Here is a 25,042-nt window from a genome sequence, read left to right as displayed (position 1 = left end):
TACTCTTTTGGTTGTCATTTTCCTCAGTCTCTTTTAAAAAAATACTGTACCACTCATGAACTACTTATGGGTCACAGTAGCTAGAAGGGAGTGTGCATATGATATGCCCAGAACATTTTTGCTCTATTAAACTGAGCGCATACAGCTGAAGGCCACAGAGCCCTTCTCATTCAGCACCTGCTTGGAAGACATGATCTGTAATGAGACTGATACACTCTATAGGGAGTGATTGGGGATGTAAGATATACACGACCGCTAGAAGGACTTCCACTTTACCAGACATCAGGACAAGAGGGATTCAGCCCACACTAAATTCCTCTGTAAAGTTTTGTGTTCTACCACGTGACTAAAATATCAGGACTGTCAAAAAGTTTATTGATTATCATAGTTGCAAGAAATAAGGTCACAGAATTTTTTATAACTATTTCACCAATGGTTAAGAAATACAGATGGAAGAAAGCTTGTGTTTTTAAGCTGGAAAATTTTCTGGGGTAGTGTTACTCCCATAGCTCTTAATGGCCTTGGTCTGATGTGGACGTTGCTGCAATTTGTGTGATCTAAACAAAGAGACGGCATCATCTGACAAGTGGAAAAATGCATGGCTGATAGATATCTGACCACCAAGATATATTCAGATTTCAACCTAGAATATCTCAATTTCTTTCCCTCAGATTATTAGGGAAAGGATCGATTATAAAACTACAATGTTAAGTAAATAAATAATTTTCTGTGTAGGATACAGCAGTGTCCTTATAGTTGGTGATTTTATTCATTGTAAGGTAGATTTTTAATATATTCATCGAGTGTCTTGGATTGACTTTTAGCAGAGTCCACCAGTGCATTACAAATCCTTGAATGGTATGGACAAAACAAGTTTCATTTGTTGCCTGCGAGTCACACCAGTCATATCAACTAAAAAGTAAAGTGTCGGTAGGGCAATAATGCAAATTACCAGGAATTGTCAGAAAAACTTTTGTAGTTCTAAAAAATAGTGATTTGCAAAACTGTGAGTGTCCAATTAAATGTCACTATTAAACATCCTGAATTTTCCTTTTAAGGGAACAGTTAAAATACACATAAAAATCAGACAAATCCTGATACCAAGGCACCAAATTGCTATTTCAGCGAAGTTTATAAGCCTGTTTGCTGGGAAGACCACCCTTTAATTCTGTCTACCCACTGCCATTCTGAGGAGTTAAATCTTGTTTTTGTGGATTCCTGCCAGGGCACTTGGGTGGTAAGGTGCTATTTGTTTTTGATGGGGCAGTGTTTGCATTCATTCATGCTTAACATCAATAGTGCACAAAAAAAAGGAACTGAAAGCCATTTTGAAATTGGATTACAGAGAATACACAGGGGTGCAAGCTCAGAAACTACAGCATGACAATGCTAAGAGTGATTTGTTTCCAAACAATCTACTGATGCTTAACTGATTTGCCTCATATCATCGTACCAGAAATTGCGTATCATTTTTCCTAAACGTCGTGACATTAAAATATTGAGTCTAGCTGTATATTGACTTGATAAATCCAAAGGAGGTCATCATTGGTGAGGGCGTGCTGAAGAAAAGATGAATGTCAAACCTTGTAAATGGGAATTAATTTCAAATTGCCTATATTAGGATTTACTGTTTGACTTGAAAAAACCTACATAATTACTTATACATTGTATTCTGTTTCACTTTCCTGTGCATTTTCCCACCAAACTATGTTTAATCAGGTTTAAATTCAGAAAGTTTCCATTGGAAGGAAAGGTGAGCAAAACTGACATGAAGGAAAATGGGTAAGGACAAAAAGAGGCTGCTATGACTTGTTTAAAGTTAAAAGCTTTCGTAAAACTCTCTTGTACTCCTAGAGGATTAAAAGATCCCATTTGAGTCATGAATACAGTGCACCACCTACTGCCATGTTTTAAGGGACAAAATATTTAGTTTGAACCGAAATGCACAAGCGCACGCTGTGTCAAGTAACTATGATACATTGTGAAAATACAAATTACACCCTTGACACCTAGGGATTTACATTCTAGCTGGAAAAAGACATGTAAACAAATAAGTGCAATCCAAATGTGAGATTGTCAAAGTGCTATGGTAAAAACAAAGCACAGCAAAATGGCGTTATGCCAGCTATGATTGATGGCTATTTTGGGGGGCTGTCGCTGTGGTAGAAGTCCGCACCCTTGGCAATATTGATAATAGGGTTTTCATTGTTCATTCAAGATCTGCATGAAGGAGGAAATGAGAGCATCCAACACCAGTCAGAAGCTGGGGACTACTTCATCTCAATTCTTAACACATTAGTTTTATAATTTTTCTTTTATTTGTAAGTCGATACAAGATCCTCCCATCCCTACTTCTTTAAGTTATTTTGTGATTTACAGAGGAGAGAGGGCCTTGAATGCATGTACATGAGCGTGTGCGTGCCCACACACACACACACACACACACACACACCCACACCCCTATACACACACCATCTAAAAAGCTATTTTCTTGTTGTGTGACAAAGAGCTGGGCTTTAGAGCAAGAGAGATCAGGGTTGGAATCTTAGTTTAGCTACTGAATAATTTGAAGAAATCACTTAACCTCTCTAAACTTCAATTTCCTATTTGTAACACAGGGTAATAATTTCTGCCCATGGGATTACAGCAGAGTGGAATGGCTAGCTCAGTTTCAAGCAGTCTACTCTGAAAAAAAGAAAAAAAAAAGGGGGGGGCTATTTTAAGATAAAATAATCATCTACATTTCAAAAGAACTTAAATATACATTTGAAATTCAAGGAAGTAACATTATGTGCTCAGAAAAACAGAAGTAATATTAAATTGAAGGTCTGTGAATAGGTCACAAGGATTTAGGGAGTAAAATATTAAGGGTAATTTGGTTGATTTTTAACTAAACACATAAAAGTATTTTGATTATAGAGACTTTTCCTCATCATTCCTGTCTTTGTGCATGTACCAGTCTAAATATATATATTTATACTATAACGAAATAGCCTAACAACACATTTCTGAGACTATAGCCCCATCTTTAAGTGGTACATGACAACAAAGCCTGGATGACAGCACATCTGTTTACAACATGGTTTACTGAATATTTGAAGTCCGCTATTGAGACCTACTGCTCAGAAAAACAAAAAAAGAAATTCCTTTCAAGCTATTACTGCTCATTGACAATGCACCTGGTCACCCAAGAGCTCTGGTGGAGATGTACAATGAGATTAATGTTGTTTTCATGCCTGGACACAGCATCCATCCTGTAGCCAGGGATCAAGGTGTAATTTCAACTTTTAAGTCTTATTTAAGACATACATTTTGTAAGGCTACCGCTGCCGTAGATAGTGATTTCTCTGAGGGATCTGGGCAAAGTCAATTGAAAGCCTGGAAAGAGTTCGCCGTTCAGATAAACGCACTATGTAACTTTCCAGATGCCATTAAGAACATTCAGGATTCATGGGGAGAGGTCAAAATTACTAGGAGTTTGGAAGAAGTTGATTCCAACCCTCATGGTAACTTTAAAGAATTCAAGACTTCAGTGGAGGAAGTAACCACAGATGTTGGCAGAAATGGTAGGAGAACTAGAATTAGAAGTGGAGCCTGAAAACGTGACTGAATTGCTTCAATCTCGCGATAAACCTTTAACAAATGAAGAGTTGCTTCTAAAGGATGAGCAAAGAAAATGGTTTCTTGAGATGGGACCTACACATGGTGAAGACACTGTGAAGAGTGTTGAAATAACAACAAAGGATTTAAAATATTACATAAACTTAGTTAAGAAAAGCAGCGGCATTGTAGCCATTTTACTGAAAGAGTTTAGGACAGAAATGTACTTTATTAAACAAATATGTCTGTCGGCCATGGATTCATATTGTTATTTCCAAGCCAATTATAACAGTGTAGCATTCCTATTTAAATTCTTGGTTCTGTAATTGAAATTTCATGTCTTTTACACTGAAAATCTTTATTTCTAACAAAATTCTATATTATTGATTTGCTGTACTGGCAACCCGAGAAAATAGATCACAGATAAAATATAGGGTGTCCCACATTCTTAGTGTAGTTTTAAATTATTAGAGCTTAAAACTGCAATAGGACATTTGGGATACTCTGTACAAAGTTATGCATACAATAAAACTATGAATCAATTTCAGAAATTCTATGTGGTCCCTCTTGTTTTTAGGTTACATTGATTACACCAAAGATTTGCAGTGAAGTTATTTGTTTTAGAGTCTATAGAGTGGGTCATTATACCTTACTCTGTGTGGCAGTGTAATAATACATAGTTTGGGAATGGTCGGTTCCATTGTTTCAGTTGACTTTTAATCTGAGACAACTGATAAACATTCTAATATCCTAAAAGGCTTCTGCTTTTAGCTACTAATCATCTCATAATGGAGATTGCCAACTTCTATAGGAAAGAAAGATCCAACTTCAAATAGAGGTGTGGGAAAACACTCTAAAATTATGTAACATGGTTTATTTCACCACCATCCACAATATTTTAATACGTATCTATCTACACAAGATTCATATATATGATTTCACCTGAATAAAACAGTTCTGTTTCATATTATTATTTAATTTCTAGTAATTTGAAATTATCTTCATTCAATACTATTTTTAACTCTACTAAATCCTAATGCATTCTACAAAATTTATAATTTTACTTTTTTAACCCACAGTACATCTTCTGTTATGATCAAACATATCAATTTGTACATATACTATAAAAATCCAAGTGACTCTTCCAATTATCTTTTCCCAGTGTACATCAAAGTCTTCTGTGTTTCATGGGAGTATGGGGAAATACCTTGACTTTTATGTGATTTCTATATTTTTATGTGAGTAGCAAAGAATACAGGTAACTGTATTGAAGCACTTGAATTTTTGCCTAATTGACTCATGGGTTGAAAATCACAATTTACTTTGTAATAAATATAAACTTAAGCATTTTAAAGCTAATTAAGAATGTTATGCAATAGAATGTTATATAACCAGAATATATAAACTAGAATACAATTACATTGTTAAAAGATAACTGGAAAATGTGTCCATACCTTTGAACCATACCTCAAAATTTTCATGAAAATTTTTCTAAATATTGAATTTCCAGATTATCTGGATTTTCTAGAAGCATTTAAAAAATACAGTGGTTTTCCATTTATTACACATTTGAATTATAATACATTTCCACAAAATCTCCTACTTTACATATTTACATAAAGCTTTAGCTTTGCACGATATTTTAGTGCAGAATTATAAACTTTTATATGGAATGAAATGACATTCTGCAAATTCTCAGAATTAAGTAATAACTATTTCAATTACTACAAAGTAAAACACATAATTGCTTTCTTAAAATTAAAGTGATAAATCACCCAGTTTTATTGCAAAATAATGTTTTTTCCTATTGCAAATTAAAAGGCATTTAATACAAATTCCTTGATTTTGACTATATGGCGGGGTGAACAAACCCCAGAACAATAAGTTTTAAAACTCAGTGTTTACCTGATAAGAGGGAGGAATGTATTCATCCTACTCCCATCTTCTGGAATCTGGGCTTTGGCAGATTAGACCCCTATGCTTTAGACCCAAGACACTTTTTAATTCCTTTGCCTCTGACTTTTTCTTGTTAACTTAAAGTTAAATTGTTCTTCTGAAGCTTAGAATTGCGCAGGGGAAAATAGAAGTATTAGTTTGAAAATTTTAAGTCACACAGGACCATGTCAAAGTGTCTGTGCCTGGTTGTCTGCACAGCTTCCGGGTTCCCAGGCACTGCTGCTCAGGTACTGTAGGACCAGGTGAGAAGTCACAGAGTTACAGCTATTGGATAGATACTAGAGAGGGCTTCTCCACCTTCCACATGTGTCCGCTCTGAATGATGGTTTCTATAAACCTACAAAGACTGTGGCTATTGCTGAGAGGAGAGCGACAATTGTGGGAGCAACTTAGAGAAATCCATGTTGGGTGCACTCTATCGAGAAGCTCCTTCTCTGGAAATAGCACCCAAGATAAGTGCACAAAAACAAAACACTCTCATGGGCCTACTTCTTCCCACTCTCAACATTCTGATGTCTGAAGTGTGTAGAATTCGACAGCAGCATCAAGAGCTGAGGAGGAGAAGATGGAAAGGATTCTAGGGACTTAAAAATCTCATAGCATTCTCTCTGAAGGGTCCAGGAAAAATAAATTTATTTAAGACTGTTAGTCTTGTTAACTTTTTAGCAAGAATAGTTCCTCAAAATGTTGAGGGCGTTGGGAGCAACACCAATAGGCGATTATATGTCAAATGATTTCGCCTGGTTTTCCCAAGATCTGGATGAGTTTACAGATGTCACTGTTGCTGTTCAGTTGTCTATTCGTGGAGTCAATGCCAAGTTTGAAGTGACTGGAGAATTAGCCTCTATGAATAGTCTGCTTAGAACAACTACAGGTACATTCTGGAAAATATCTGAATCTATCACGTTATTGAACCAGTAGTGTCAGTGATGAATTTCACTTCCTCTTGTGGACTTAACTATCATCACTTCCATGAATTTTTGTCAGAAATAGAAGCTGAATATTCTGACTTTCCCTAACACATAGCAGTTTGATGACTTATCAGCGGTAAAGTTTTCTTGCAGGTTTTTTTTTTAGCTAAAGGCAGAGATTGAAATATTTGTGAGTGAGAAGAATCACCCTCAACCACTATTGTTGAACACTGAATGGCATTGGGAATTATGGCTTTTGCTTCGACTTGATAATATTTCCTAATGAATTCAACCTAAAATTACAAGGCGAAAGAGTGCTTATATGAAAACCTTATATTGGATAAAGTTATTTTTATGACAAATAATATAGTTTGAGTCACATCATGTCAAGCTGTTTTACATGCTAGTGAATTAATATTATTGTGTGATAGTATCTATCTGTGTGAAAAGTAAGATCACATTACAGAATCAGCATTAACAGATAAAAATTTGCTGTCAATTTTGATGAAAGGGAACCCCAGTTTTGAGAAATGTTATCCTCTCTCCCCTAAAATTCATTCCCATTAATATACCTGTATTACAGAAGATTGTAATCAATTATTATGTTTTTTATTTAATCACTAAAAACTTGTGGAAAATTAATTCATATTACTTTTGTTTACAAACACAGATATTTACCCTATGGCCAAGAAAATCAACATACTGTATTTAAACACACTATTTAAATTCAGACTCATAAGATTTTGTGGTTATTACCATATATATTTTGTTTGTCCGAGGGCACCTTTTCAAATAGATAATCCTTGAAATCCTGAGATTTCTACAATTGTTTTTAATATAACAGACTTACAATTAATTTGTAATATAGGTGTCAGTTCCTCTAAAGTATGAAGATGGTCTTTTACTCTTAGGGGTGTTTTAGAATTTCCTGATAAGAGTTCTCCTCAAAGTTTTCTCCTCTTGAAGTCCTTCATGAGTTTCTGTGACCTCTACTGGGAATTAAAGAATTTTATTTCTCTTTTTAAAATCTTCTCTTCCTATGGATACCATGATTCCATCTGTCTGAGAAGGGCATTGGCTATTTCAGGACATTTTGGTACAGCATTATACCGAGGAAATCAAATAAATTCAGGACAAAAAAAAAAAAAAAAGGAAAAGAAAGAGGAGGGCTGGGATACCCTCCTGACCCTAAAATTGAGGAATGCACCTAGAAACCTGATATAACCTAGGGACAAAAATAGGAGACCCCTGCTTTGTGTTTGTTTATGTGGTTTGTTTGTTTTCTTGCTCATTTATTTGTTTTTCTCTGGTAATAGAAATAACACAGGTACTAGGCAGTCAAAAATGCACACAGGCTCCGTTTATGATTCTTAGTACCTGAAACCACAAAAGTGTTTCTGATCTGAAAACTGCTGCTCAAGTATGAATCACAGCCCACCACACCCTGGAAATGAAGGAAAATAAGGAAGAAAACATGAAAATAAGAACTTGCCCATGTCCTGTCGGCTGTCTTGGCATGGCTCAAATTCTACCCTGCTGATGCCACATTTGATATAGAAGAAAAGACCGTGGACTCAGTATCTTGACATGATTTATGTCATTTTATGAAGATCTGCAGGAAGGAAGAGCTAAGGTGAGGTACTCACCCACCTTCTGGTATGAAGATCTGGAGAAAACAATAAGACATATGTCTACGTTTCCTAGTCTTAGAGATGGTGAGAAATTGTCCCATTTAGAAATCTTTTGAAGAGGGAGCTGACAGGATTGTCCCTAGACCTAAAAGTTGTATATGAGATAAAGAGATGCATCACATTTGATTTCGAGAATAACTGGAGTATGGTGTACCATTGGGTGAGACAGAGAAGTCAGAGAGGAGCTTGTTGAAGATGGTGAGAAATCAGGAGTTTCTGCACATGTTAAATTCGTAAAGCCTATTGCACATATGTGGTCAAAATCTCTCCCTCAGCAACAGAACTGACAATAGAGTAAGAGGTTGTATTCTCTTTTAGCAACTCTATGGAAGAGTCTGTCATGTCTTTCCAGAGCAGTCTTCATGATTGACTGTCACTGGCATTGGTGTTAATTGGCTACATTTATCAGATGTCACCTCATGTCTCATAGCTCTTCACCTCTCCCAGCACACTTGGCCCAAGATCTACGATAATCTTCATGACTTGAACTTCTTTTTTTTTTTTTTTTTAAATGAACTGTTTTTTGTTTGTTTTAAATTTTATTGGGGAATATTGGGGAACAGTGTGTTTCTCCAGGGCCCCTCAGCTCCAAGTTGTTGTCCTTCAATCTAGTGGAGGGCGCAGCTCAGTTCCAAGTCCAGTTGCAGTTTTCAATCTTAGTTGCAGGGAGTGCAGCCCACCATCCCATGTGGGAATTGAACCAGCAACCTTATTGTTGAGAGCTCACCCTATAACCAACTGAGCCATCCAGGCGCCCCGTCTCGAACTTCGTTTTTGAATTGTTTATCATCCCTTCACTCTCATTAAAATATTAGCTCTGAGAGCAAACACAAGTCTGTCTTGGCTCACTTATATAGTTTCCATTCATTAAACAACTCCTAACCCACGTGAGATGGTCATTAAATACTTGGATGAATGAAATGTTGGAGGAGAATATAAACTGCAATCTCCATTCCTTCCTCTTTCTCTGTCTTTCTCTCCATTTGCATCTCCATCTCTATCTCCAGATCTCTCTCTCTCTCTCTCTCATTCTGTCTCTCTCCCTCTCTCATTTACCTCCAGATTCTGCTTTCTGTTGGGCTGCTTCATGTGGTGGAAAAGCTGGCTCTGGCACCTGGATGCTCCTTGGTTGTATTCTCCTTAGAGCTTGGAGCCTTTCTCTCCCAAAGTTCATATGATAATCTTTAAAAAAGATGCTGCTAATGTCTCCCTGAGTAATGTACTACCAGAAATCAGGCATTGTATCAGGGGTGATGAGCTCTCTAACCTTCGGTCATGGGTTCACCCCTATGTTAAGGAAAGAGACACCCCTTACTTTAATTAGGTGCTCAGTCACTTAATAATAAAGAATAATACGTATTTTCTTTTTCTTCATTTCTCTCTTCAGGCATCCACCTTGGATAAATGTTATAGCATCTCAGTCTATTTTCTTCATTGTCTTATGTCTCTTTGATATTTTTCAATTTTCTAATTTTTTTTTTGTTTGTTTGGCTAGTTCTCTTTAATTTTTGATCTTACTTTCAAGTAACCAAATTATATTTTCCTGTCCAATTTAGATTAAATATCTCTATGTTCTTCAGTCATGTAAACCACTTTCCCCTTTAATACATGTTTTAAAATACATTCTTTTTTCTCTTTCTTTGAGATCATTAAATATGCTCATTTAAAGTCTTACTGGTTTTGGTTTTTAGGCTGATATATTCTTATCGTTTTATTTTCATTTGGTTGGTGATTTTTCATGACATATATTATCTTCAGGTACTTTAAAATTTTGTAGATGCATTAGAATGAGAGTCCTTCCCTCCCTCTCTCCTTATCCGTGTCTGTCTGCTGGCTTGCTTTTCAGTTTCCTTCATTCACCTCTCTCTGGGGTGTCCAGTATAATACTGGTCCAGTATAAAACTAAGTCTTATATTAGAGTGTCAGGGTTCCCAACCAGCAGTTGGCTTGGTTGGGTTTCTTACTGATGGCTGTTCCTGCTTCCTCGAGCCATTCTAGGTATACAGAGCTGTGCTCATTTCCAGCCTTTGTCTACCAGTGACGCACCTCATTCAGCCTCATCTCACACCATGAGCCTGGTCTCAAGAATAGGGTAATTTCCCTCCCTTTCCAGCCTTCACTCTCTTCCTGGTGCTGGGAGCTCAGTAGGCTATGATAATTCTAGCCTCCTGTGTGCCAATCTGTTTTGTTTTCCTTTTAGATAATGTTTTATCTTGTATTGAGCATGATTCTATCTTTTAAAATGTTTTAAAATGTATTTTATCTTTTATCCCTGTGTGTGTGTGTGTGTGTGTGTGTGTGTGTGTGTATGTGTGCAATCGTGCGCATGCAGGCAACAGATTTTTATATGAATTTACTCTATCATCTTGACTTGAAGTTATTTCATTGATTAAATACTTCCATTCACACAGGCATTCCAGAAAATAGATGAATGGGCTCATCAGATAAATACGCTCAGAATTAAAACCAAGATTTTTTGGGAGGAAACAGCTGTAGGGACCAGAGAGAAATAACTCAGAGTATCTTTAATATAACCACATATATAATTAAATATTGTTTTAGCTATGCTTCACCTTCATGTTATAAGAATGAGAAACTTCAGTGGAATTCACATTAGCTAATGGGGCTTTAAAATAAGGGTGATGTTCAGGAAGAAATAACAGAGTCTTTCAGTCTCATTGACATCTGGAATATTGCTCATGACCATTTAGGATACACCAGCTTCTTTAGTAGCCCAGCAACAGTACTGGGACCCACAGGATGCCGTGATCCTTTGGGGGCTCCCGCAAATCTGCTTTAATCTCAAGGCACTCTGTCAACAAATAATCTCTTTCAACTTCTGGCAATCTGCTTACTCCTATATTTTAATGCCTCATGGCATCTGTCTATGGTCTTTTCCTGCTACTTCCCTATTTCTGCTGTTATAGACTAACTACTCATGTCCTCCCAAATTCATATGTTGAAGCCTTCAATTACCAATGTGATGATATTTGGAGGGAGGTAATTAGCTTTAGATGAGCACATGAGGGTGGTGCCCTCATGAAGGAATTAGTGCGCTTAGAAGAAGAGGAAGACACAAGAGAGCTCCCTTGTGCCTCCGCACGTACATACTGAAGAGTTCATGTGAGCACACAATGAAGTGGTGGCCATCTGTAAGTAGGGAAGGGAGCCCTCACCAAGAGACTGATCTTGGACTTCTCAGCCTCCAGACTGTGAGAAATAAATATCTGTTGCTTAAGACCCCAGTCCGCGGTATTCGGTATAACAGCCTGAGCTAAGACATCTACCTTTACAATCATGTAAGGATTTAACTGAATCTTATTTACATATTTTCAGAGATGGAATCTGATGGAGTCCACCAGTTAGCTTTCAGTATTGTGTCTGAACTTAAGGAGCAGAGTTCTTATTCTACACCATGATAATAGGAGAGCCTCATCACTGAGCAATTCCTGGGCTAATGGTCTCGAACCAGAGGATCTGGGCCACTTTGTGGAAAATGAGGGTACTTAAGTTTAGCTCTATGAGCACCTTGTCCAGAGCAGATACTTAGAGTTTTAAATTTAGTACTCTAGAGTTTTCAGACTTTTTTGTTCAATAGAAAGAAAAGCTTTCCATTAGTCTTTGTCAGTAATCAGCCATTCATTTGTAGAAAGATGAATCAGCTGCCTCCCCATTCTTCCTAAAGCCCAAATGTATTAATGTGTCCTGGTCCATCCTCAGAGAAAGCACCTGGGAATCCACAGCATGGCGTGTCCTGCTGCACCCGTGAGGGGATGTGCTGGTGGGAGAGGGGCTGCTGCCCTGGAAGATTCATATTTCGATATGATTCACCATGCCCATAGCAATAAATGTATTAGATGATGGAGTACAATTTCCATTTTAAATCCTGCAATGTTAGGACTAGAAACTTTTTTTTAAATTAAAGTTTATTGAGGTGGCAATTGTTAGTAAAGTCACATAGGTTTCAAGTGTACAATTCTGTAATAAATCATCTATATATCATGTTGTGTGTTCACCACCCAAACTAGAAAGTTTCTGATGTAGATTTTAGAAGATCCCATATGTTTTTACAATGGAGAGACTACTTAGAACTTGGAGAGATTTGTAAAAACATCATCCAATAAAATGATACTTAAGGAACAGGCCATGTTGTAAAAGTTAATTCTCTACTGCCATAGATTCAGCTAGGAAAATGTGGGTTCAATTTAGTCATGTCATAGGTTAGGAGAAAAAAATAGAAACATCTATTGACAAGATGAAATTTACATTGGTATAAGGAATAGTCTACTCGTTCTAGTGAGTTAATATAGAGATATTTATGGTATGTCTTAGTAGGTCAATTTGGATGTAAAATTTTCATGGAAATAAGGAAGGCAACTTTAAATTGTATATATACAGGTGATGTGAAGCAGTGAGTGTACCCACTTATGTGGATATTTTAGGAAAATAACTTATTATGGGGAAGAGGGAGGGTTGTCCTTTAAATCCAATCATCTACCTTCTCTAAAAGGAATTCATGAGATAATTACTTGATTCTTTGCAAATAAATTAAATAAGGGTACCTCCCTATTTGTTTAAAGCCATGTTCGTACATTTAAGTATATCTATAATAAAATAAGAAGCCCAACAGCTTATAGCCTTTGGTCCATCAAAATATGTCTGTTCCTTAATGTTTACCAAATGATTTTATGCCTTAAAAGTGAAAACAACTTCATGGAGATATTTCTTACATTCTTTTTTTAAAATGAATCCAATGCAACAAGAACCAAAGCTGCCCAAATTAGGTACCTTCTTTCCTGATTTCCAAAACCTTAATTTCAGTTGTAGGAAATGACTTGTTAAACAGAAGATTAATGTCAACAGTTCGGTTATGATCTCAGTGGTTACAGATTTATTTTTTTTTATCTTCTTTACCAGATTTTCCTGCTAAGTCTCGCAGCAGCTGTTGTTACAGTGACTTGGTTAAATTCAATCAATATTTTTTGAAAGCTCACCTTGGACAAGGTGCTGTGGTACTGACTCAAGAAAATAATAAGACCTCATCTAGGCTGCAGTCTCACAGGCTGGATCATACTCATAGGGTGGTAAATACTTCCATGACTATGATTCAAAAACTGACCTAATAGTCAGTGTTCCAGATCCATTTTAAGGCATTTTTATTATGAATGAAAAACATTTTGCACAAATGTTTTAGTCAGTTATCCTAACAGGTGAATAGGTGCTTATATTAAAGAACATTTTTTTTTAGTCACTAAAGAAGTAATAGTGACTGACAGGAAAACTGTCCAGAATCAATGTTTCTGCTTAGATTGAAGGAACCTGAATTCTCTCTCAGAACTGACAAGCACACTTTGAAAGAGACTTCATAAAGATATGAAATCAAATCACTTTTAACAGCTTCAATTTGGTAAAATAAAACCAGAAGAGAAAATGAAATGCCCTTCTGCAACATTTAGCAATGCAAACAAGAAATTTTAGGTGGAAGTTATCTAGTCATTAAGAAATAATTGAGAGCTCAAAAGTTCTAGAAAATGTAATACAGATTTACAAGAGATATCAAGGAAAACTCTTTTATATTTTAGTTTATAGTTTAAATTTATTACAAAATACATCCATTCTCTTCTATATGTCAATACATAACTACTATATTTAATCTTAAAGTTGTGTTTTAAAAAATGAAGCTCTATTAAAAATTGCCCTTGAGTCTAAATGCCAAGTTGTCCAACACAGGAGAAATATAAAATTTTCCTCAGCTCAATCGTTCAAGAAAATAGGAGGATTTAAGGAGTTTATATTGGAAGAGAATAAATAGAGCTATGCATATTTAAAGGGCAATCCCATGGAAGAAAAAATATACTTATTTTTGTTGCTCCAAAAAGCATTACTGGCACTTAACTAAAGGATACACATGCTTTACTTCAACTGAAGAAAGAATAGTGGGATAACTGGGGTGGTAGAAAATGGAAAGGTCCAATTCCCAGCCAATGTGAATGGTCTGTTCCTTGAAATATCCAAGCAGATGCTAAACAACTCTCCAATGGAGGGTCTGTGTAGAGTAAGAGATTGGGGAAGATGACCCGGTAGGCAGACCCTCTGGAACTGTGAGAAAGAAATTTCTGTTGTTTGCAAGCCACCCAATCAGTGGTATTTTGTTATAGCAGCCTGAATGCAATAAGACAGTGTTCTATTCATCTTTCTGAGTTATGAATAAAGCTCTCAACTGAATTTGAATTCATACATCTATCACTTGCTGAGCCAGTTTTTGCAGCCCAATGACTTGAGCTCGTGAATGTATCATTGAGCTCTTTTAGAGTTCCAAGGAAGAGATGCAACCAGCTTTACTTCAAGGTGAATTATCATCTCAGGTCACTGTCACTTTAGGACCCCGTTTTCCAACTCTGGGGTGGGTTTCTGGTTTCCCAAAGAATTAAGAAAGGTGCTTTTTATTGTTGAGGACAAGTAACGTGCCCACCTCTGTTCACTCAGCAGTCATGGCTTCCAGATACCGGGTTGGAGCTGACTACCATGTCACCATGTATGACGATGGAGCCATGGCATGGAGAGCCCGCTGCTGTCCTCCCTGGTCAGCAGCTCTTCCTTCTGTCCTGTCTTCACAGTTTCCTGACGGGGTTAGGTCATCTGATTACTTTAGTGACTTGACACTAAGACTTCTTATAGCACTTTAAAAAATTGTGACAAATCAATGATATATTTTAACTATCTGGTTTTTCTCCTCTTTTTAGAGAATGGGCTCCATGTAAAAATAAGACTGCGTCTCATGCTGTCTCTTTTTATCCTCTATATCTAGCATAACATAATGCATATACATACTCTGGGCTCAATAACGTTTTGAATAGCTAAATAGGTAATGGCACCAACACTTTCCAAAGCTGAATTGTTGTGTAGGGTCACAGCTAATGCCAACTCTAAACTCAAAAGTGATAGTGAGTGAAGGGGGGAAATATGACAACCATTGAAATTTTGTGGACTAATCCAGGGTTTTTCAAACTAAATTTTAGTTTTTGGATCCATTTTTTTAGGCACTAAACCGTTCTGTATTTTCATGGATGAGCATATTCTGGATCATAGGGAAAACCATCTGGTCACTGAGAACTATCGCTTCACTCCAGTGTCCATAGGTGTTTATGATTGTGCTTTCAAGTCATGGAGAAGAAAAACAGCTGTACCGAATACTTCAATGACATGTTAGAGCGAAGGAAAGGCCAGTGAAAGTCTCGGTTCGCTCTTAGAACTAAGTTTCCCAGTAGGTCAAATGGAGAAACGTAGAGGGACGTTTGAAGACACACCTAATAGCCTAGGGTGCTGAGTCTAGAAGAGCCCATACTTGTAAGTCTAACATTGACATGAAAAGTTTCGTTGCAGCCAAACTCGCATTCCTAATTGTGTTAAATTATTGCTAAAATTTTAAATTTTTATTATTTTATAATTTTGATTTTATTTATTTTGTAATTTAATTTTTATTTTATAATTGAATAAGAGCTCTTTAAGGAGTTGAATGGACCCGTGCATGTCATACACAGAATCACTGGGCTAGAGGCAGGTTAAGTCGGTTGTTGAATTAAATCAGTTTGCATCAAAGTATCAATTTGGAAATTGAAAAATTAAGTTTCACAACATAGAGATATGACAGTATTTTTCCATCTAAAGAAAATTTATAATAGCTTCGTGAAATTCTCTTTTATTTTTTTGTGTTTTTTCCAAATTAAGAAGCAAACCATTATATTTCCATATTTTAGGAGGAAAAAAAATGTCCAGCTGTACTTGCAAAGACACTTCTAGAAACCTCAGTATTATAGACACTGTAGCCAAGTGCCAGCAAGGCAAAAGGAGTGCCAAGCGTGACTATGGAGATTTAACACTGGTTTTGGACCCAATGAAGCTTTTTTTTCTTTTTTCTTTTTTTCTTTGTTTAAAATTATGATATCTTGTTTTTTTGTTTGTGTTTTTTTAAATTATATTTTATTAAATTTGTTGGGGTGACACTTGTTAGTAAAATTACATAGATTTCAGGTGTACAATTCTGTATTACATCATCTATAAATCCCATTGTGTGTTCATCACCCAGAGTCAGTTCTCCTTCCATCACCATATATTCGATCCCCCTTACCCTTATCTCCCACCCCCCACGCCCCACCCCCCTTACCCTCTGGCAACCACCAAACCAGTGAAGCTTTTTAGTACCATCATGTTGAACAGAAAGAAATGAGATGATTTACAGTTAAGTTTGACAGCAATGGGAACTCTGGACTCTCGGAACCCTGGACTACATAGCCTCGCTTAGTTGCCTGTTGTCAAAAGATGTTCCATAAGTCGTATGGAACATTGTTTGAGGAACTCAGGTTTGGCTTAAAAGGATATTAATAAGATTTAGACAAAATTATGGCTTAGAATTGGTTAGTTAGTATCCATCTTGCTCACTGTTAAAGTTTTAGAAATAGAACAAGTATCCAGGCTCCATTAGATGATAATCCACCTAAAATTGATTCTGTAAAGAGGAACAGACCCATCAAGACTGAGCAGGTTGTATTGATCTGTTTCTCTACTAACTACTTATTTCTCAAGTGCTTGGAGAAAGGCTGACATGAAGAGGCTATAATTTTATTTTGCTTTGCCCCTTTGATACCAAACAGAAAGAGGAACACACAAGCAAAGAACTGTGATATGTACAAGTTTAAAACATGGGTAGAAATCAAAATGACAAATAAAATCAGTCCAGAAAGAGGTCTCCGTTTCAGAGAGAAAATATATTTCCCAACAGCTTTTAAATATTTGTTATAGTAAAAAATCAGAATCTAATTACATGTCGTCTTTCCAACAATTATAGGGGAAAAAATCAATGGTAGTTAGATAATAATAAATAAAACATGTATGTTACATTTATTGTTTTTTGATACCTGGCTTGGGGGAAGTGTTTACATTCACTATGAAAATAATTATAAGAGTTAAAAGTGAGCAAACCCACGTGAACAAGCCAGCATCCATCTCATTGTTTCCATGCTCAGTGTAACTCCTGGATGGTGAGCGAGACAAGCAGCTGTGCTGCGCTTACTTTCAGGACTGTTTTAAAGATTAGCTGATGTTTTTCAATTGACTTTTAAACTGTAAAACTTATAAAAACAGTACGCATGACATGTAACATTCAAAGAAAGTCTGCTTACTTCCCTTTCTGTTTCTTTCATCTCCTTTACTTCATTTGTTCCACTTCCCTTTTCTTTCACCGTCTGAATGAAGTCCCCTGTGACCAACCCAACCTTGTTTATTTTAAAATGTTCAATGAACTCATAAAAATACACAGTGTGATCGGGCTGTCTTCCGACACTCAGTGTGCGTCACTCTTGGCCGGGGAGATGTCCGCTTCATGACATAAATAAAACATAAGATCATCAGTCCAGAAGAGGAAAAAAAATTGGACAGGACCTAAATACCTTTTATATAAGATAGCTTCACATCACAGAAAGAAAATCTTTAAAAGGTATAAAGTGACAGGATTCAGGAGCAGATTTAGGTGGATACTGGGATCACACAAAAAAAGAAAGAAAGAAAAATATGAGTTATAAGATATATCCATAAATTCTGGAGAGAAGTATATTGCTTTGAATAAGAGAAAAGCCATTTAGATATCTAGCCATTCTCTTTTCTCCAAAGTCATGAATTGTCATTACATCTTTCTAAACTTGCCTAAGTTTAGACTTGAACATGTTTAACTAATTCTGACTAATTGCCTAAGTTTAATCTCTGACATTACGTGTGATTTCTGAGAATGATTTAAAAATTAGCAAAATATTTAAACTTTAATGTCTTATAACCAATAGTAATCAGGATCCTGCTAACAAACATGTAAATCACATTTATTTTTTTGAAGACTTATCTAATGTTGTATAACTTTCTGGAAGAATTTTTAAATAATTTTGCATGATAAAAGGAAAAACTGTTAGTGTTTAATTTAGTAAAATAAGTGATAAGAATTTAAAATAATTACTGTTTTATTTTAAAATAGTTATTATTATATTATATTCTAGTTATATGCAATAAAACGAGAATATGGTCATTTACGTCAATTATTATGCAAATTTCAAATGTACTATTTTAGTAAATCTCATAAATCATATTTATCATTTTTTTATCATTGTAACACTTTGAAACTAAAGTACTGTATAAGCAACATAGTAAACACTTTTTTGGAAGAAAATGATCTATGATAATGGATGTGAGGAGAGTACATGAATGAACGTGTTTATTGGGTAAACCGATTGTTATCCCAAACTTTCCTCTTTCTCTAATTTTTTTTTTTTTTGATAACCAGAGCTTCTCTTTCATTATCACTTTCATCAGAGTCCATACAAAGAGTTCAGAGGCATAAAGAGTTCAGACTAAGTTCAAGACCCTGTTAAATCCTCAAAGTGAAATGGTCAGGGGAAAAAAAAAAAGTTGGGAGGGGAGATAAACAATGTGGCAATTCAGAGCCAGAATTGACATTTACTAGACAACTAAGACTCAAAAATCACATGTCTGCAGAGTGCTAAAACCAATGATGACTTCAGTTAAAATTTCCAGTGAACAAATGCAGCCAAACTGATCAATTCAATGGCCTTATATACAATATTGAAACAAATAAGTACATTAACATAGATTTGGACATTGCTTTAAAAAACACATTGACAATATCTCTTGCTCCACTGCATTTGGAATCTAAGGTTGCTGAGAGGCACCAGCTGTGTGTACCAAAGCCCACTTTAGGTATTTAGAAAGTTATCTCTAATCCTTACCAGCAACACTGTCAAGGGGATGCTTTTTAGCTTTATTTTGCAAACGAGAAATGAAGTTCAAGGAAACTAGGGAAGCTGATTAAGGTCAAAAAGCTGGTAAGTGGCACAGGTAGAATTTGAACCCTGCTCAATCTGAAATGATTGAGCAGAGTTCAAATTCTTGCTACTAAGAGTGCTGCCTCCTAGCTTTTCTGTTTTGTTTTTCTTTTCTTTTTCTTTTAATTAAAATTCATTGGGGTGACAATGGTTAGTAAAATTACATAGGTTTCAAGTGCACAATTCTGTAATACATCATCTATATATCACATTGTGTGTTCACCACCCAGAGTCAGTTCTTCCGTCACCAAGTATTTGACCCCATTTTCCTTCTACCATCCCTCCCAAACTGTTGTCTGTGTCTATGAGTTTTCATTTCTTTCTTTCTTTGTCTTGTTCCTTCGTTGCTTTCAGTTTTATATCCCACATATCAGTGAAGTCATATGCTTCTCAACTTTGTCTGACTTATTTCGCTTAGCATTATAATCTCAAGATCCATCCATGTTGTTGCAAATGGCACTATTTCATCTTTCCTTATGGCAGAGTAATATTCCATTGTGTATACATACCACATCTGTCACCATGGACCAAAATTAACTCAAAATGGTCAAAGACCTAAACATAAGACCTGAAATAATAAGCTGCCTCCTAGTTTTAAAGCAGTCAAATTGTTGGTCCTATTTTGGAATTAGACACATTTTTTCAAATTTATTGTTCTGCCTAATCCATTCTGGGCATAAAACGCTGATGGTGTAGAATTGGGCATGTTATTTATGAGAAATAAAGAAAAACAAAACCTCATTTGTCAAGCTATAAAAATGCAAATGAAGCAAACAGATAAATGTTTGGCTATATTATTGGGATGAAATAATTATCCTGATTTTATAGGTTATGAGTTTTGTAATCTAGAAATTATACTAGAAATTTGGAACTGAGGTAGTAATAAATGGCTTCAAACTGAGAAGTTATTTAAATATCTTTTTTCCAGCTATGTTTTAAGATAAAATTATTGCTGTTGTGAAATGCAAACACAAGCATTATGAATTTTATAGGTATCTTGATTCTAGTTATTATTATGTTTCATATAAGGTGGATAAGCCTTGTTTCTAATTCTTAGTGGGTTTATTTAAAGTTCAAATTCTGTTTAGGTTTCTTCTCATAAGCATTAGCTTGTCACATCCTTACCAACACATTATTTGTTGGCTTTTTGATAATAGCCATTCCAACAGGTGTGAGATGATATCTCATTGTGGTTTTGATTTGCATTTCCCTGATGATTAATGATGTTGAATATCTTTTTATATGTCTATTGGCCATCTGTATGTCTTCTTTGGAGAAATGTCTTTTCATGTCTTCTGCCCATTTTATGATGAATAGTTTATTTTTTTCTTATTAAGTTGTATGAGTTCTTATGTATTTTGGTTATAAGCCCCTTATCAGATATAGTGTTTGCAAATATATTCTTCCATTCAGTAGGTTGTCCTTTTGTTGACGGTTTTCTTAACTGTGCAGAAGCTATTTAGTTTGATGAAGTCCCATTTGTTTATTTTTGCTTTTGTTTCCTTGCTCAAGGGGGCATATCTAAAAATACATTACTCTGACTGATATCAAATAGTTTACTAGGGAAGATTAATTTAAATGACTCTTCCTATTTTTTTTTCCATTTTCATTTCTCTATTGGTTAAAATGAGGCATCTTATATGAGAAATAGGAACAAATGGTGAAAAATCATATTTTACTCTTTATCCCTATCTGGAAACATCTTATTTATTTGCTTGCTTGACATTCTGGATCTCCCTGGTATCCTCTGTAGTAAAATTGAAATTATAATTACTTTCAATTACTTGTTATGATCATTACCCTTATAATTGGATAACAGTTTCTGAATGGCATGCATAAGCTATATCAAGTGTATAATTATATTTATTTTATCTCTATGTATGTCTTTTATTACCTGTCTCCATAATCACTGACCAGTTAATTAGTCTCACTAACATAAGACGAATATTTCAGAATCACAGCAAACTGCATACATCATTACTGTTAAAACAAAGAATAGTAAGTGTTATTAAATTTTGGATTTTCTTATAACATTTCACAGTAAGAACCAAAATTCAAAGTATGTACTTATTTTCAGTTATGAATGTTAGTGCTCAAAACGGAATATGGAATACCTAAAAGGAAAAGCAAATAACTTTGACCTCAATGCGATCATGCATTATGTTTCAGTAAGTCTGCATTTTCAGGAAAGGCCATTTGAGTTTTTTAATCAATATTTTTCTTCAGAATTTTAAGTATAATCTATTTTCCACTTAAAACCAGAAATTCTATAACATCTAGATAATGCCATATAAAAGTCACAAACATAAATGATATATGAGAAAAAATAACATGATTTGAGATATGATAATTAGACAACAATAAATTAAATTAATAGTTAAGACCCCTTGAAAAAGTTTTATTTACACACTAGATGTGGTTACCAATGCAAACTATTTTTAGTTTTCCAAAGCAGAGGCACAGAGAAAAACGTTCCACTATAAACAAATTCTATGATCATTTCAAGGGATCAATTGATTTTCACATCAGAAAAAAATAAATTCTAGACTAAGATAGTTAAAATTTAATAAAGCAGTGTTCATATTTTCTGGTAAGTCACTGAATATATTTCTTTTTCTATAATATTTTGCCAAAAGGCATCCTGACATCTTTATGCCTTTTTATTGGCTATTCCAGTTACGTAGACATTTATATTCAGTGTTGTCCTTAAATATTTTAAAAGCATTGTTAAAAAAAATAAAAGGTTTTTATCTTTTTAATTGTAATCTTTTCAAGGACTCCACATACTGACCATTTTCTAAACCAATCTGTTTTCCAGATCAACTTGCTTATTCGCAGCAAATTTAATGTATGCTGCCCAAATGCTAAAATACAACACAATTTAATATCTAGTTATTTAAAAACCATTTGTTATCCAAGTTTGTGTTTATTACACAGGGTTCTGTTAAAAACAAACAAATAAGCCAAGTTCCCTGCCCTGCAACACACTTAAACCAGAAAATATAACAAGCTCGGGGCTAGTGCTCAAGTAAGACATTCAAATTGCAACTGTTTATTGCCTGTTATGGGTACATCAGTGCTACATTAAAGCACTAAAGGAAAGCATTAAAGTGGGGGAGATCAGTAAAGGAAAGGGAGACCAAATTATGTTTGCATGCTGAAATTTCTTACATTCGACTGTGTTCTATTGGAATATATAGTATTACCTCTACGGAAAGTCAAGTCATCACATCCCCACTTGGGAAAGCCATACTGTTTGATGGGAAGCACGCTAACTCACCTTCGTTAGGTTGCAACCTCAGAATACAGTGGGTTCAGATTTCTAAGGAATTCTCAGATTTTCCTATTTTCTATCGCCAGTCCCTCCTAACTAAGTGGAGTTTGGTGTGCTTTGTTTACTCCTCACAGAAAGGCACAACTTTCTAAAGAAGGATTGCTATGAGGCTGCCCTGGTTCATTTCTTCATGCTGGTTCCATATCTAGTAACGTTTATCAGAATTCGTGATACAGAATGTAGCTGCCAACATTCTCTCCATTATGTGGGCAGATAGCACCCTGCTATCTGTACCTCTGGTACAGAGTAATATTCCCTGTAGTTTGAGACTTTCAGTATGCCTCATAATTCTACTAGTAGTTATCACAACCTACTTTCAATTATCCCAAATCTCGTCAAATGGAAAAAGCCAAGAAAGGAACGTAAACCATCTGACTGAGCAGTGGGGCATGTTGTCACTTCCAGTGCTATAACATAGAAAAGTCTGACAGTGTTGAGTTTGAGAGAGATTGGCTACGTACAATCTACCAGATGCTTCCAGGGGGTATAAGACAGAGGGGGTGGTCTTCCATCAGGTACATATGTGAGACAGCCTTCGCTTTCAGTACCATGAGTAAGGGGTCTCTGATTAAAGGAAGGAATGGCTAAGGAAGGAACAAAGTTTTGGCAGCTTTTCAAAAGGATGTTTTGGCTCCCCACACAATCCCATTTTTCAACCTGTTAGAAATCAGTGCTTTCGAAAGACTCCTCACAGCTGCTGCTGAGCTCGATGACTGCTGACCAAGCCTTTCTCTTGAGTTGGACTCAGTATGCAGCCTCCTGACTCAAATGGAGTCAGATGCTCAGTGAGATGGAGTCATACCCATTTGGAAATAAAGTTTAGTGTGCAGCTAAAAGTCAATACCAGCAAGTTAGAGAAAGAGATATGTCAACATCCCCTGGTAGAGTCTTTTCTGTTTTTTGGCATTCCAGGGATGGTGTTTCACTACCCCCACAGTGAGGATGGATGGGAGAGCCAACTCTTTCCATATCTGTAAGGAGGAGGCCGTGCAGAGGGCCGTCCCCACCCAGCGGTATCAGCACTACCTGGGAATTCAGCAGAAACGCAACTTCTGGGCTATACTCCAGACCTTCTGAATTAGAAACTCTAGGAGTGGGGGGGAGCTCAGTGATCTGTGTTTTAAAATGTCCTCTCGGTGATTCCAGAGCAGCCTAACAATGGAAGAACCACTCCTCTACAGCATTAAATCAGGACCATAACTGCCTATTTTTATTTAGATAGACTTTGAAAAGGGTCCTCTCCAGGGATGATGGCAGGCCGAAAATACACCCACACTTCGCCAGATCATTGTATACACAGGAAACCTGGTTTAACATGTGTGTTCGTGGTTGTGCCAAAGAAAGCTTGAGATTCCAATGCCCGGGACTGCCTCTAGCTCAGACGTTACGTGTTTGGCATCTTTCTTTCGGAGTTGCCTTAGCTCCAGACTGGAAATTTGAATTTAATCCTTTCTCATGGCTGCCTCTGATCTCAGGAAGTTTGGACCGTCCCCAGCCTGGTCCTTTGCGTGCGTAATAATCTGGCCAAGGTGTGTGAGTCAGTGGCCCACATTCTCGTGGTATCTGCCCGGAAAATCTGGTTTAGTCATCCCAAAGTATGCTAAGAAGCAGTCCTGCTCCGGCCGTGATCCTCCTTGCCTTATTTTAGGTTGACATTTTACGTTGGAGTTGAGGTAAAGCAGAAAAGACTGAAAACAAAACCTATCTATTCTCCATGTGTGCTTTCCTTAGATTTGGTTTTAAAATTCTTAAGTCTCTGCCAGGAGAGCAATTAGCAGCCCAGATAAGAGGCCACCTACAGCAGCACATGTCTGCAATCAGGTATGCATGAGAGAACCATAAATTTGATTAGAGTTACTGATAGTTTGCAGGCCCGTATCTCACTTGCAAGAGATAGGAAGTTAAAAGGAAAATTTAACAGGAAAGAGCGTGCGCCATCAGTCATGATATTTTAGAGGTTAATGTTCAGAGGCTCTTGTGAATGAGAGAGAGAATTTTAAAAGCAGAATATAAAGAATGACCTCTGGGGAAGGAGAATGTTATTCTAATCCATTCCGCTCTCGGGGAGAAGGTGCTTCATCTTGACGTACTGTTACTTATCCCCATGTGACGTAACCAACAAGAGTGCCTACAGATGAATGCTAGAAGGAAGAATTTAAAATCAATATAATACTAACATAAGAAGGGGAATGTCGGTACTGTTGGGAACTTTCTCTTGGCAAAGGAGAGCCCAGGGGAGAAGAGTCTACTGGAGATTCTGGAAGGCAGAGCTGTGTCTGAGGGCGCAGAGAATGCTGGAAGGGTCCTGATAGTGTCAAAGGGCCAGCGTCAAAGGAAGCAGACTACCCACCTAAGGGTCAAACTGGAATGGCCGAGGGTAAGGGAGAATGCCGAGGTGTAGTCAGTGGTTTGCAATGGAGAGTGAGAGGAAGAAAGGCCAGGTAATGGACTCCCTGAAGAACTGAGACATGGGCGGAGAACAGCAGAGTTCCACAGGGGTGCAGTGACATTTTTCTAGGGTAGAAAGGGAATTATGACAAGTGCTTCGTGACTTCAGAGAGGTGATATTTAAATTAGTTATTCTGGGGGCATGAATGTAAACTGAAGTCCTGGGCCCGGATGGTCTCTGACTTCAGGAAACTTGCAAAGTTAATTGGAGAAATCATG

The 25,042-nt window shown here is 36.4% G+C and overlaps 1 protein-coding gene across 1 annotated transcript in view; it reads left to right on the top strand.

Moving 5' to 3' along the window:
- The window catches only part of LG14H8orf34 (linkage group 14 C8orf34 homolog), a 307,880-nt gene that overhangs the window by 197,065 nt on the left and 85,773 nt on the right, over positions 1 to 25,042 (top strand). The window contains 3 exon segments of the mRNA XM_074318665.1: positions 450 to 463; positions 5,841 to 5,862; positions 10,809 to 10,830. Of these exon segments, the coding sequence (XP_074174766.1) occupies positions 450 to 463; positions 5,841 to 5,862; positions 10,809 to 10,830 (58 nt within the window).

The sequence above is a fragment of the Rhinolophus sinicus genome, linkage group LG14 (genome assembly GCF_036562045.2).
Source record: "Rhinolophus sinicus isolate RSC01 linkage group LG14, ASM3656204v1, whole genome shotgun sequence".
NCBI lineage: Eukaryota > Metazoa > Chordata > Mammalia > Chiroptera > Rhinolophidae > Rhinolophus > Rhinolophus sinicus.
Note: the sequence above shows the minus strand (reverse complement) of the source record. Positions and strands in the feature narration are given on the sequence as shown.